This window comes from Macrotis lagotis, chromosome 5, assembly GCF_037893015.1.
Source record: "Macrotis lagotis isolate mMagLag1 chromosome 5, bilby.v1.9.chrom.fasta, whole genome shotgun sequence".
NCBI classification, from domain to species: Eukaryota; Metazoa; Chordata; class Mammalia; order Peramelemorphia; family Peramelidae; genus Macrotis; species Macrotis lagotis.
The window spans coordinates 135240353-135256246 of record NC_133662.1 but is presented as its reverse complement, the minus strand read 5'-3'; the positions used below and the strand labels follow the sequence as shown (position 1 = coordinate 135256246).

General features: G+C 36.4%; 1 protein-coding gene across 2 annotated transcripts in view; it reads left to right on the top strand.

The window, feature by feature from the left end:
• Positions 1–15894, top strand: part of THEMIS (thymocyte selection associated) — a 212414-nt gene that overhangs the window by 58983 nt on the left and 137537 nt on the right. For both annotated transcript variants that reach the window (XM_074187552.1, XM_074187551.1), the window contains exon 2: positions 1401–1559. In XM_074187552.1, the coding sequence (XP_074043653.1) occupies positions 1401–1559 (159 nt within the window). The remainder of the gene's footprint in view (positions 1–1400; positions 1560–15894) is intronic.

The window sequence follows — 15894 nt, the reverse complement described above, 5'->3', positions numbered from 1 at the left end:
CTTACAGCAAATTAGCATTCTGAACAATAACCTTTTCTACAAAATTCTAACCAAGTGGCAATCCAGCCTCTATTTAACAATCTCCACTAAGAATTAACCCTTTACTTCCAGAAACTACTCATGCTTTTTGGTAGTTCTAATTATTGAGTTTTTCCTAATGAGAAGCCTAAGGAGTTTAGCCACTTTGGAGAGGAGAGATATAGGATGATAATTAATAGGGTTGGTAACATCAAGTGAAGAGTTTTTATGGTTGGGGAAGACATAAGTATGTTTGTAGGAACTGTGGAGTCAGTACATGGGAAGAGGCTGAAGATATAGGAGAGAGTAAAGTAGAAGGTGGAAAGTATTATAGAGAGAGAAGGTCTGCCTCTTCATCTGAGACCAGATGAAAGAGAAGATAGGAAGCTTATTTAATTATATTACATGAGGAGGGGAAAAGGTGGAGCTCTCCACAAGTAGTTTCACCTTTTTCCCATGAAGTTTGAGGCAAAGTCATCAGTAGAAAGAGTTCAGGGTAGAGTGCTTGAGGAAAGTTGAGATTTGAAGCAGCTATTATGGAAAGTAAGCTGGCAATGAATTAAGGTTTTAGATAAATTTGTTTTTTATGAAACTTGATTAAATACTCATTAGTAATGGGAAAATGATACAATATGTATGAAAGGAGAAATATGAATGAGTGATGAATTATGACAAAAGGAGAACCAAGAGAACAATAATAAATATAATGATATAGGCAAGAACAATAAATCAGCTCATGTCTGCTTAATTGTGAATAGTACTGGCCCATAAGAACTGATAATTAAACATACCTCCATCTTCTTAGCAGAGAGTTGAGAAATTATTGATAGGGAACCAAGTGGTTTTCTTTAAATGTTTCTGTTTGTTACAAAAATTGCTTATTGTGTGGGAATGGGAAGATAAAGAGAAATTGTTATTGTTCAGTTTTTTCAAACTTTTCTGACTCTTTGTGATGCCATTTGGGGTTTTCTTGGCAAATATATTTGCCACTTCCTTCTTTAGCTCAAACAGATGAGGAAACTGAGGCAAATAGGGTAAAGTGACTTGTCTAGGGTCACCCAGCTAGCAAGCGTATGAGACCAGATTTGAACTCAAGGAACATGAGTCTTCCTAACATTGGGCCTACCTCTCTAAATGCTGGTATAAAAAACAAAAAATCCTTAAAAATGAATGCATTTTCATCACTTGCTAAAAGGATTTAATTAATAGTGATATTGTTGAACATAATGATACAGGGTATCCCCAAAATTTTAGTGCAGTTTAAAATTTTGGTACCTTGGGTCTTTTGGGACAACACAGTATATCCAAGGTGTTAACTCCTTATCATGGAGATAGTGGAAACTGAGCATCTTTACAATGTCTTTCTTCTTCTCCTCCTTTAGGTTCTGTTTATGAAATGTTTGGAAATGAATGCTCTCTATCAACAGGAGAAGTGATTAAAGTGAATAGTTTCAAAATAAAGAAGGTCATGGCGAACACTTGTAAGGAAAATGAAGATGGTCAATGTTCTCCTAAATTTGAACTGCCTCTAAATTTCCCAGGTACAGAAGTCTGTGATCATATTATCTATTAACTCTTCTTATTTGAGAAACTTTGGGTTTTGGATGGTTTTTTGGTTATTTTTTAATGTATTCACACAGCTAACAGGGATGCAACAATTGTTCCCACTCTAGGAGAAAATGAACTGTCATCCTTATTCATAGTTTTGCTTTATAAATGCTTGAGAAGTCTTTAAGGTGTCATATTAACTTGGCTTATTTTGATTTGGAATCCATACATTTCAAGCAATTTAAAAGATCAATAGAAATTCTTGAGCTTTAAATTTTCTCTTTCATTCTTTTTTCAAATTCCTTTTCTCAAAAGTCTGAGTGACTTATCTTTTGTAAGAAACACTTTTTCTCCCTGAACTCCAGGCCTATATCTATGCTGTTATATATTTTCCAAATGAAAGCTATTTTATTTGATAATGATAATAGTAAGAGGTTGGGTTTATATACTGTCTTTCTAGCTTAGACAAATTTTCTTTTCAACTAGCAGTGTTTTCAAACAGATGTACAGATTTCTATCCTTCTACCAGAAAGAATATTTCACTGTTTTAAGATAGCTGACATGTTTGCCAACATTTTCACAAGACCAGTTGTTGCTCAAGACATCCCTTTGAGTTTTCCTGTGGTTTTTTATTATAGTATGATTTGAGTTGATACTTGGAGAAGTCATTTAAGAAATATTTGGGGGCAGCTAGGTGGCACAATGGATAGAGCACCAACCCTGGAGTCAGGAGTACCTGGATTCAAATCTGGTCTCAGACACTTAATAATTACCTAGCTGTGTGGCCTTGGGCAAACCACTTAACCCCATTTGCCTTGCAAAAACCTAAAAAAAAAAAAAAAAGAAATATTTGAAGGTGGGGGGTAGTTAGACTTAAAGGGAGAAAGGGGGATGTAATAGCTACAGGAGATCAGAGAAAGCCTTCCTATCAAGATGACTACTTGGTTTTACAATTTACAACTAGTCACACTTTCTCTCTAGAAAGTCCTCTGGCTATAGAATTGAACATGTAGACTGGGTTCAATCCTGGGGGAAGCCTGGTCCCTAAAGAGAAGGGTGAAATTCTTTTACTAAACTACTTGGGATTACTTCATCCCCACTTCAGGGGTCTGAGGAAAATCACTTTAAAGGCTAGATCTTACTCATTTCTAGCATATTCCCATGAGGGGAAAATAGAAAGATACTATTCATCAAATTTGAAGGTAAAACAAAACTCGGGGGTAAGGAGTAAGGGTTGAATAACTATTATATGTCCAGTTTAACAGAATCAGGATCTAAAATGACATAGTCCATATGCCCAAAGGGCAACAAAAATGTGCATACCCTTTGACCCAGCAATACCACTACTGGGCCTATACCCTGAAGAAATGATGAAAAAGGGGTGAAAACATCACTTGTACAAAAATATTCATAGCAGCCCTATTTGTAGTGGCAAAGAATTGGAAATCAAGTAAATGTCCTTCAATTGGGGAATGGCTTAGCAAACTGTGCTATATGTATGTCATGGAACACTATTGTTCTATTAGAAACCAGGAGGGATGCGAATTCAAGGAAGCCTAGAGGGATTTGCATGAACTGATGCTGAGTGAGATGAGCAGAACCAGAAAAACACTGTACACCCTAACAGCAACATGGGAGTGATGATCAACTTTGATGGACTTGCTCATTCCATCAGTTTTAACAATCAGGGACAATTTGAGGCTGTCTACAATGGAGAATGCCATCTGTATCCAGAGAAAGAACTGTGGAATTTGACCAATGACCAAGGACTATTACCTTTAATTTAGAAAAAAACTGCTATTTTATTGTCTGATCTTGCTATCACTTTTACTTTATGTTTCTTCCTTAAGGATATGATTTCTGTCTCATCACATTCAGTTTGGATCAATGTATACCATGGAAACAATGCAAAGATTGGCAAATGCCTTCTGTGGGGGGTGGGGGGAGGGAAGTAAGAGTAGGGGAAAAATTATAAAACTCAAAATCTTTAAAAATAAAAAAATAAAAAAATTCATTTGCTGTCTAACATAAACCACATTAAGTAAAGAAGTTTAAATATAATGATCCAGAAAAGACATATCAAGTAACCTTGGAAGTTTTAAAGGTCAAGAGTAACTTTAGTAGAATTTTATTCTGTGGTAATGAAGCTTATTTTGTTACATTAATTTAGTAGCTAATATGTCAAGTTTGGGGGTATAAATTATCTTTGTTTTATTATTGTTTTACTAGTTCCTTTTTCTTTCACTTCCTTAGCTTATCTTTATCTTATCACTTCTTTAATAAAACTCTTTAAATATATAAAAAAATAAAATGACACAGTCCAGAGAATCTAATAAGCTCAAATTCAGTAGGGATAAATGTAATCTTACACAGGTCTTTTATTTGTAAAAAGTACAGCATGGATGATACATGATAAGATAATAATTCTTCTGAAAAAGAAGTTGGGATTTTAGTGATATACAAACTCAAGGTATTGTAGCCACCAAAAGAGTTCATTTGATCTTGGAATGTCTTGAGAGAAGCAAAAGTTCCAGGAATGGAAGGATATGTTAGTCTGGAAAATCTGCTGTGAAGAAACCACATTTGGAATACTATTTTCAGTTTTATTTATCATAGTTTGGGAAAGACTTCAAATTGAAACTTTCCTCAAAGAGAAACTATGCCATTTTTTTCTTCTTCAAAATGATAAATTGTATTATGGATTTAATTTCACTCAATCAAAAAGTGCAGGACTTGAAATCAGGAAGACTTGGGTTCAAATTTTATGTGCCAGGGGTATGCTGGTAAATGCTTTAAAATTAGTTTTTAAGGAAAAAAAAATACCCATAATATATTTATAAATATAATCTTCTTAAGTATAAACAATTTACAAAATAATAAGCCATGGTTTGTAGTATTTGAACATTTTTGAGGTATAAATAAATGTATATCCTTGGAATTAGCTGCCTCCATTATGATGTTTGTCCTTTGTTCTTGAAGAAGACCATGACATCAGGGAGGTGATATCATGACATGCACATGAATTAATTTGAATGAGGGGGTGCTGTGTCACCAGCCTCATTTTCTCCTCCAGAGTCATCTGGATCCAGTGGCCAGATATGGATCTGGATGGTTGGAGATGACCCTGAATTCAAGACAGTCAGATTTAAGTGACTTGCCCAAGGTCACCCAGCTAGTGAGAATCAAGTGTCTGAGGCTGGATTTGAACTCCAGTCCTCCTGACTCCTAGGCCTGTGCCAGCTCATCCAGTATATGCCTGCTGTGTTTGAGTAACTATGTCATTTAACTTTTCTAAGTCTCATTATTTGTAAAATCAGGATAATACCTGTAGTATGTTGGCAATTTCTGACCTTCACTCTGGAAGAGGACCAAAATGACATCACTAAGTTGTGGTCAAGCTACAGTGTTTGATCAGATAAATTCAATACAAACTCAGAATGTTCTATGACAACTCAAACAAATAGTCCATATGAACAATTGAGGTGGAGATGTCTCTAAATGTGCACATCTCATTTTATTTCACATGTCATATTTCTGGAATATATATCTCATAAATGTATGATGGGGTTAAATGAGAGCATGTATGTAAAGATCCTTACAAAGCTTAAAGTACTAAATAAATGTCAGTATTTCTTATGTATAATGGAAAGCCTGAAGCAGGGATATTTATTGCTATTTGTCAGCAACAAAATACTCATGAAATGAATACTAGATTTTGAATCAAATGACATAGTTTCAAATCTTACATCAGACAGTTAATCTTTATGGGACCTTGGGTGAGTCTCATTACCTTAGAGGGCCCAGAGATTTAGGTTAAATGTCTAAGCCCTCTCCTTTTTTTTAAATCTATAAACCTATTATCATCTGGAGATAACTGACAACACTAGGGGTTTGCAGAATATAACATGCTTTGGCATAATGGAAAAATCCATTTAAAATAATAATGCTCTATAGTATAGGAATGAAACAGGAATTGCATGTAACTTATGGAAAATAATGTATATGGAAATTTTATTTCTTATATGAATTACATGCCTATTGGATAAATGAGTTTTCTACACAATCCCAAGAGGTTTCAGTCATTTTGATTGAAGACAGATATTTTCTCTTTAATAGAGTTCTTATCTTAAGACAATCATTGAATTGAGTCTAGGAAAAAAAAGTCAACTAAACAAATGACTCTTTGTTCTATTCATAAAATAACAGCATATTTTTAATATAAAAACATTTAAAAACATTTTCCTGTTGATTTATTTGGGTGAAGGTAAATGTTCTGTTTTCATATTATATAAATAAATACATTATCTTTGTGACACTCTAGTTAAAAAAGATGATGAAAAACATGCTCTGTGCTATTTCCAAACATTATTCATTGTATTATTATCTACATATTAGATGTCTATAGCCTTTATAGTCAGACTTTTAGACAGTAAAATAAAGTCTAACTTATTTTTTTAACCCTGACACTTCTCAATGCTTGAATCTCAATTGCATATAGAAAACAATTGAATTTACTTTAAAAAGAAACTTTCAAATATATTCATTACCTTCAAAATAAAAACCTCTGTATTTGGGGGACATATGAAAATATATATTAATAAATTATTCTCAAAATACAAATATTTTGGAATATATGTATAATCTTTCACAAAATTTGATGGTATCAGTAGTCATCTAGGAATCTCATCATAGAAAATATATGTATGCATTTATGTACCTATACATCTATGCTCAAACACATATGTATGTTTTCTATATACATATGCAAATGAAGAGAGAAAGAAAAGAGAGAGAATTGAGAGAAACAAATCTACTAATTTAATTTTTTATATTTTTTCACTCTGTACTGATGAATGGATCATCAATAGTCAGGTTTGCTATAACTGTTATCACAAAGTTGTTGCCAAAAATCACCATACTGGTCCTAAGCCTAGCATGGTGCCTCCTTAATATGGGAGGAAACCATATCCTAAAAGCCAAGGACTGACAGAGCATCCAGACTCTCACCTGTATCCTACTTGATCAGGTGGACTGTTCTGGCAAAAGCAATGAAAAGGATGTCTTTGGACAACATTCCCCTCAGTGTAATCACTCTAATGTGCATGTCCATGTCATCATTCAACATGATGTCATGGTCTTTTTTTGATTATGAAGGGCAACTAATTTTTTCATTCAGTTATTTATTAATTTATTTTTGCATTCTAATCTGGACCTTTGATTTCACCATGTTATAAATACTCCCCATCGAGATGCAGATTGGCAAGTATCTTATTTATCACTTTAGAAAGTTTCCTTGAGACCCTGAGAAGTTATTGTGACTTGCCCATAGTCTCAGAGCTAGTTTGTGTCAGACAGTATTTGAGTTTTGGGTCTTATTAACTACAAATCTGGCAGGGATATAGTCAGTTCCCCAAAATGCAAAATACTTTCCAATAATTTGGACTTCCCCCAAGGGAAACTCTCTTGTGAATGCCAGAGAGGGAACCTTTTGCCCATAACATTTGGAAAAAATTGGACAACAGAGTATAGAATTCAGAATACCTCTTCATCTTTATTGGGACTTTTAGGCCCTTGCAGAAACTTCTCCCAACATATGAAGCATCTCACATAATGCTTTCTTTCTGCCCTCTGAAAGACCTATTACTTAAATTTTGAGCTAATTATGAGGCAATCTTTGAGGCTGGTTCTTAGAAATCTCCCATCTTTGGTCCCTAGACTAAAATCTGTAATTGACCCCTTTTTCTGCCTAAAGCTCAATTCTGGTCCCTTTAATTTTAGAGCAGTTAGAGAGGTAACGCTTAGGAATTCTCACCACTTGGACATATGATTCCCTTCTTCACAATTGCCACATCACCAACATATTATCCCATTCCTCCTCAAGGCTGAGGACAAAATCTGAACATTATTGAGTAACACTCTCTGCTTGGTGTGCATGGCCCAGCATGATAGTAGGCCCAATTTCTCAATAAGCTTTTGGGTCATGTCAACTACTAGCCACCCTTGCCTAGGTTTATTTATCTCTGTTGTTTTTCCTAGCATCTCCCTGGAAGAAAAGAAGATGGGAAAATGGCCCCCAGAATGTCTGTTCCTTCCTCTTTATAGGTCAACTGGTTCTAAGACATTCCATCCTATATAGTGTAGGGGAGAGAAATCATTTTGGGAGAGGCTACCTGGATATAACATTTTCTCCAGAAGTTCCAAAGATAGCCTCAATAAGGTGTGGCTCATCATATTGATGGGGCAACTTTCTTTCCAATCCCCTAGAAATGATTCTTTCAGGAGTGCCAGGGTATTTGGTTTCCTTCTTTTGACAACAGAGACTTTTCCTGTCCATCCCAATCTGAGTCAAACTAAAAAAAAAAAAAAAATGGTACGCATTTGTGTTTTATTTTCAGAGCCTGCCACCAGTATCCTCAGTTGCTCTGGCTTTTTTGTTATGTCTTTCCATCTTCCTAACTACTTTACATCCGCCAGTCTGCTTGCCAAGTCCAGTCTTCCCTGCAGAGCTCTGTGGGAGTTCATATCAGATTCAGTAAAGTTTTACTTTAGCATTGATGTTTCCTGTAATTGGGGGAAGCTAGGTGGCTCAGTGAGTAGAGCCAAGGCTTGGCATCAGGAAGACATCCTCCTGAATTCCCATCTGGTCTTAGACCTTTACTAGCTATGTGACCCTGTGCAAGTCACTTAACCCTGTTCATCTCAGTTTTTCATTTGTAAAATGAGTTGGAGGAGGAAATGGCAAATCGCTCAGGTATCTTTATCAAGAAAACATCCAGAACTAATAAGAGAGAGTCAAACAGGAGTGAAATGACTGAACAACAGTAGTTAAATGACTTAACGTTTGGTGTCAAAGATATAATTTGAACCCAGGTCTTCCTGAGTCCAAGTCCAACCCCTAATCACACTAGATGTAAAATAATGATTTTTTTTGTAGAATCTATCACACCAAGTGCAAGGCTCCGGATGCTTCTCAAAACTTAGGAAGAAAAAGGAGAGGTTTTTTTTTTTTGTGTTGATGATGGTAATAGGAGAGCTGTTCGTCTTTGTTCAGCACTCAAATCAAAATCTATTTAAAACTGCAGCTTCAAAGGGAAACTTTATTATGCTTATGTTGGAAAATGGTATGGTTTTCTAATTTGAATTTAATGTGAATGGATTTTAATTGTTTTGCATAACCATGGGTAACAGATTTTTGGGGGGGAACGCTGCATGGTAAACATCAGCAAATATGTCAGGCAAGGCACCACATTAGAGGAAAACACCACAGCATATGTTGACAGTGAAAGAAGAATTGCTGCTGTTCACCCTTCACACCAGAATAATTTTTTCAATATTTACCTCCCATGTGTAGAGCGAGAAACATATGGGTCTTTCCATAATCGTAAGCATAAACAGGTGGCTACTTAGGTGGGTTTAATTCGCAGGCAGCATCCATATTGGAGCAAAGCAATCAGCTCCACATGGCTCCCCAACTCTTTCTGCTAACATTCCATTAGCAAAATTAAGACCGTTTAAATAAAGGGGCGTGCAGAGTCCTCCCTAAATTGGTTTCCAAAAAGCCCCTTTCAGAGCCATGAATAACAGAAGCTCTGGGAAGTGCCTTTGCATTTGTGTTTGTGTGTGTGTATGTTTCTTTGAAGGGGTTGCAGCAGCTGAGCATAATGAGACAGAGTAAATCAACATTCATATTTTAACTCTGCTGACACTTTGTTTTGCTCTATAATCTGCTTATTATAGATATGAAATTGTAATAGTGAAACACTACGCAAGGCATGGGCAGGAGATCAGAAAATGTAGAAGGTGGGCTCATATCCTCCCTCCCCCACAATTTTAGGGCATGTGATGGGAATCCAGGTAACTCATTTCAGTGATGTAGATTATGTGGGAATGTTGACTCCAATCTTGATTCTCTTTTCCATGAATTCTGAGTCACTATGGAGGACTTCTGTTATCAATTTAATTATCAATTAATAGTTCAGCATACTGGGAACTGGAGAAGTTAGCTGTTCTGATGAGCCCCTCTTTTGGGAATCCCCAAACCCATAGTTACTTGGGCAGCATTAGACATCCCCCTTCTCTATTATGATGTTCTCTGATGTTCCTTTGATTGAGATACAAAAGTTCAGGAGGTCCCTAGACCCTTTTGGAAGTGTTCTACTTCTCTCGGGTTTGGGCTTGCTAGTATCCTCAGATTGGTACAATATAGCTAATGTATTTGAAAATAGAGAATATATTTGAATATAGAGAAAAAGTCACAGGGAACTGAGGTGACCTCACTAGGGTTTGCAGTTCACAGTACCTTCTAGGCATGTAAATCCTGCTTATTTTTAGTCTCGACTTTTTTGAGGAGAAAGGTGTTTAAATATAAATCACTGCAGAAGGCAGCATTAAGGATAAATTATCATTCAAGCAGACCCCTTAGGCAGAAAAAGCAATAATTTTTGTGTTATCATTATTTATTAAGTGTCCATGATGTGTTAGGTATTATATGTCATTGTGTTCTCAAGGGAATTCATATGTTAAGGAAATAGAATTTTAAAAAATGCTTTGGTGGAGGTTTTAGAGAGTTATTGGTTCATGGATTCACAGAGTATGTAAGAAAAAAGAAAGAATGATAGGTGGAAGGAAGGAAGGAAGGAAGGAAGGAAGGAAGGAAGGAAGGAAGGAAGGAAGGAAGGAAGGAAGGAAGGAAGGAGGGAGGGAGGGAGGGAACAGAGGAAAGGATGGAAGAAGGAAATGAAAAAGAGAGCTTTAGGCTTTGAATCTAATTCCTTACCTCTTTGCAGATCCAATTTAAACTCTTTCAGACAGGCATGATTCTAACTTAATTTTGAAGACATACCTACAATTGCACAGCCTTCCTGTCAGTCCTTTTTTTTTTTTTTTTTTAGTTCTTGCAAGGCAATAGGGTTAAGTGATTTGTCCAAGGTCACATAGCTAGGTAATTATTAATGTCTGAGATTGCATTTGAACTCAGGTCCTCCAGACTCCACAACCACTGCTCTATCTACTTCACCACCTAGCTGCCCCAAGCCAGTCCTTTCAAGCTTTAAAAATTTTCTCTAATGGGAAACAATTCTATAAAATTGTGGTAGGTTAGCAGTGTCTAAATGGCACATTGGACAGAGTACTGGCTCTGGAGTCAAGAGTACCTGACTCCAGAGTTCAAATCCGGATGTCAGACACTTAATAATTATCTAGCTGTGTGGCCTTGGGCAAGCCATTTAACCCCATTGCCTTGCAAAAACCTAAAAAAAAAAAATTGTGGTAGATTTTTTTCTTGATGCAGCCTTAACTTATTTTCTCTTTCTTTTTTTTTTTTTTTGCCTCTAAAGGTGGATTTCAGCTCATCACATCTCTCTGTAAGAATCTCTCATATACCTGAATATCAAATTTAAATTTCCCCTAAGACTTTTCTTCAGCATGGAGATCGATCCTTTAGTGCTGTGTAGGGAGGATACAAAATTTAGACAAGATATAGCCCTGCCCTCTTAGAACTCCCAGGCTAGTAGAAGAGTAAGGGATAATCTAGGTGGTGCAGTAAGCAAACTGCTGGAATCAGGAAGATTCATTTTCATGAGTTCAAATTCAGTCTCAAACACTTATTAGCTGTGTGATCCTATGCAACGTGACAACCCTATTTACCTCAGTTTTCTCATCTGTAAAATGAGCTGGAGAAGGAAATGGTAAATCACTCCAGCATCCTTGCCAAGAAAACTCCAAATGGGGTCACTAAGAGTCAGACACAACTGAACAGCAACAGAAGGAGTAAGAACCGTACTCTGATTATCAAATTACATATTTAGATTCATGATAAGTGCATTAGAGAAGTGGGAAAACAAAAATACCTTGTGAGGTTCAGAGGACAAAAGATCATTTCTGGAATTCAGGGAAAGTCCTAATAATAGCTAGTGGTAGAGCTTTGAGGATTGCAAATTACTTTACAGTTTTATAGCTTTATGGAAGAGGTGTGATTTGAAATGGAAGCTTGGTATGAATACAGAGATTTTCTGTCTAGTAACTCTCTCATTGCCACAAGTAATGAAATCAGGAAAACTCATACATAGTCTTCACCATTCCCTAGTTCCATTCTGTATCTTCTGCTGTGACATTCATTAGACCAGAATAATCTTCCATGTACCAAGTTAACTTCCTTACTTATTGAAGGTTATGAGTGCTTATCCATTGTTTCAGCCATAGATCCCTTTATCAGTTTGATAAAACCTATGAAGTCCTTCTCAGAATGTTTTTAGATGCATAAAACAAGATGGATAATATTACCAATGATAAGGAAAAATAAAGATATATTTATATATTTTTCTTATCCAAATTCATATACTTCTTTATCCAAAATTTCTAAAGGGAAAGTCAATCCCTTCCCACTCTATATACATTAAGACTGGGGTGCAGGAACCTACCTTACTCCTTTCAAATATGATTGTACTTGATATTGACAGTGTGACATAAAATGAGTATCTGTTACCTATACTAAGTGTAACTCTCCTCATTAGGAGAGAATGACAACTCAACTCTTTGTGGTTAATTAAAGAGAGGAGTTGATGGAAGAAAGAAGCTGTCTTGTGATTCCATCCCCTTCTGGGGAAGAGAGAGAGGGAGAGAGAGAGAGAGAGAGAGAGAGAGAGAGAGAGAGAGAGAGAGAGAGAGAGAGAGAGAGAGAGAGAGAGAGAGAGAGAGAGAGATTTTGTGAAGTGACAGGCATGGCTAGTGCTTCAACATTTTCTTGATTTTCAGCTAGCCTCCCTAGAATCTTAGGAGAATTTCTCCTTGGGTGAAATTAGAGAGATTCTGTCTTTTGTTTGAAATGAAATTTCTTGCTCTTGGTGTGATGGATCATATGCTATGTGTTGTATGGTATATTCTAGTTTGTATAAATTCTCTGATTTCTGTTTGCTGTCTGCTCAGATAAATAGATTTATTTGCTATTCATATGAATTTTTGTGAAAACTAGAATAACTAGAAAGGGCCAAGATATAAGAAATCTTCAGATTTAAGATGCATTTCTTTCAATTTAAAACAAGAGTGATTATAATCTCAAATCATTTCCCTACACTAGCAACATTATATTCTATTCCACTCTTCTCTCTCTCTGAGGAGAGTGACCAGCCTTAATCTGGGTTCAAAGTGGTCCCTAATTCTCTTCCCCTCCTGACAGAATCAAAGTTTGTCTATAAGAAGGGGGAGCAAGATTCTAGAGATATCTATTCATGTGTGTTTAATTTGGAAGATACCTTTTTCCCCTTAAAAATACCACAACCTACAAAACTAGAAGTTAATATCCATTGGTTTTTTTTCCTTGATATTGAAATATTGTTGGGGCAGCTAGGTGGTGCAGTGGATAAAGCACCAGCCCTGGAGTCAGGAGGACCTGGGTTCAAATCCAGTCTAAGACACTTGATAATTACCTAGCTGTGTGGCCTTGGGCAAGCCACTTAACCCTATTTGCCTTGCAAAAAAAAATATTGTTCTGTGAAGATAACAAATTGTCAAATAATTATAATTTCCAATTAATATTTTTAGGCTAAATAATATATAGATTTTTTTGCCTATTCTTTGCAAAAAAGGGAAGCAAAATTGATGTCAAACTTAGTAGCCTTAGGTCCAGTTGGGTATTCTTTAATGTTTGTCTGCAATCCTGGTGGAAATGAATGTACATTTTTGTGTTATTTGAATATGGGAGAAGGTTACCCCAAGTTTTATAGTATTTGGTGGCTTTTTATTAAGAAGGAATATTTTTTGGCTTCTATAACTCATGAAGTGATAGGTTAATCAACCATTTCTGCTATATTCTTCAACCTTATTTTTTTCAACTGTTCGCATAATCATATACTAAGGAAAAATACTCAGAATCATAAAAACATTTTTCTTGTAATGTGGATTTCTAGGGAGAAAACTCCAAAGGGTGCAATTATTTAGAGATAATGATGCTGCTAAGGGAATAAGGCATCTCAGTTAAATCTTTTTCTTTGTTATATTACTTTGCAATATCCTGAGGTTTCTAATTACTTTAGCATAACCAACCCACCTACCTAAAAACTTGAATTTATTCACAGAGGGACTTCTACATATCATCAATCAAGTTATGCAAGGTTTTATCCCTTCCTGTTACATTATTTTAGGTGGATCTTTGGCAACTATTATAAGAATTGTTGAATTTATTTAAGAGGCTAACAACTGTAGGCTTTAAAAGCCAAATATTCTCACACAAGGAAATGAGAGCAAAAAACAAGTTATGGCATATGATTATAATGGAATATTATTGTTCTACAGGAAATTATGAGCAGAATTATTTCAGAAAAATCTGGAAAGATTTACATGAACTGATGTAGAGTGAAATAGACAGAATCAGGAAAACTCTGTGCACAATAACAGCAATATTGTACAATGAACAGCTGAGGATGACTTGTCTATTCTCAGTAATACAATGATTCAAGACAATCTCAAAGGACACATGATGAAGAAAGCTATTTGCCTCCAGAGAAAGAACTGATGATGTCTGTATACAGACTAAAGCATACTGTTTTTCTCTCCTTCCTTCCTTCCTTCATCTTCTTTCTTTCTTTCTTTCTTTCTCTCTTTCTTCTTCCTTCCTTCCTTCCTTCCTTCCTTCCTTCCTTCCTTCCTTCCTTCCTTCCTTTCTTTCTTTCTTTCTTTCTTTTCTTTCTCTTTCTTTCTCTCTCACTTTTTTCTCTCTCTCTGTCTTTCACATTCAGCTAGATAATGAGTAATAAGGAAATATTTTTCACCTGATTACATATGATTAACATATCAAATTGCTTACCCTGTCAAGGGGAAGGAGGGGAGGAAGAAAAGAGAGAGAATTTGGGACTCAAAATTTTAAAAATATAATTGGGAAAAAATAAAATAGTGTTAAAAACAACCAGTATATAACTAAAAGAATAAAAGATGGAAAGAAAAATCAGAGAATCAGAATCAAAATTTGAGAGACATGCTGGAGAGTAGCTGCCATCTAGTCCAACTCATAAAAGTGGTCAGCCATGCTGATTAAAGGCTTTTGAGGAAAGAGAAACTACCTTGCAAGGCAGCCTATTTCACTTTGGACAGTTCTAATTATGAGGAAATTTTTTTGGATATCATTTCTAAATTTGCCTCCTTGAAACTTCCTCATGTTGCTCGTGGTTCTAACTTCAGGGGTCAAATGAAAGCAAACTAATTTGTCCCTCATGTCCCAACTTGAATGCTTGAATACATATACAGATATCCTCTCTATTAGTCTACCCTCCTTCAAGTAAAACAGACTCAGTTTATCCAACTAATCCTCATATGACACAAACTCAAGTCCCTTCAGAATCCTGGATGCTCTCCAGTATACAGGTGTCCTCATTAGAGTAAACTAAGCGCAATGTTATAATCTACTGCAAAATCATCGTGGGTTTGTAACCATTAAAAATCTTTTTTTTTTTTTGGTTTGCTTTTGGTGGGGGTTAGGGGAGTGTTTGAGAACAACTACTAAAAGGGGATTCTGGATGATGGCAGACTAGGTCAGAAAATTCCAAGCTTTCCAGATTTGCTCCAATAACAGGTCAAAAAAGTACCTCAGGGTGAAAGTGGAGTGGGAAACAAAAGTTATGGCAGAGAAATGTTCCTTTAGGGATGACTTAAGAAGATCTGAAAAAAAATCCCAGGACTGAATTTCTACAGACTAATTGAGGGGCAGCTAGGTGACACAGTGGATGGAGCACTGGCCTTGGTGTCAGGAGGATAGGGATTTGAATCCAGCCTCAGATATTTGATATTTACTAGCTGTGTGACCTTGGGCAAGTCATTTAACCCTATTGTCTCTCATCCAGAACCATCTTCAGTCATCCTGATTCAAATCTGGACACTGGATTCAAATGACTCTGGAGGAGAAATTGATGCTGGTGACTTTGCACAGGACTCCCCTCAAATTCAATTTCACGTGCTTGTCATGGCATCACCTCCCTCATGTCCTCGTCTTCGAGAATGAAGGACACACATAACAATACTTCCAGGCTAGCTCTCCGAAACAGCAAGAGACCAGCCCAGTTGGGTTGGCAGTTGGCTTGACAGGTAGCCTCATTCACAGGAATTTTCACCTCCAGGATACTGTGGAGAGTCAGGTGTTTATCCCAGAGAGGGAACTTCTGTTAATAAGGGACCCCAGGTCCCACTGTGCAGGTGAGACAATGTAGTTCCTGGGCAGGAGGGAACCAGTACACCCCCAGTGAGTGCAGAGTCAGTGGTCCAGGACACTTTGGGCTGTATACACTTAGAGGAGAACTGAGTTCTTGGTCTTTGTCCCAAGTCAGAGAGGGGAGCACTGAAGGT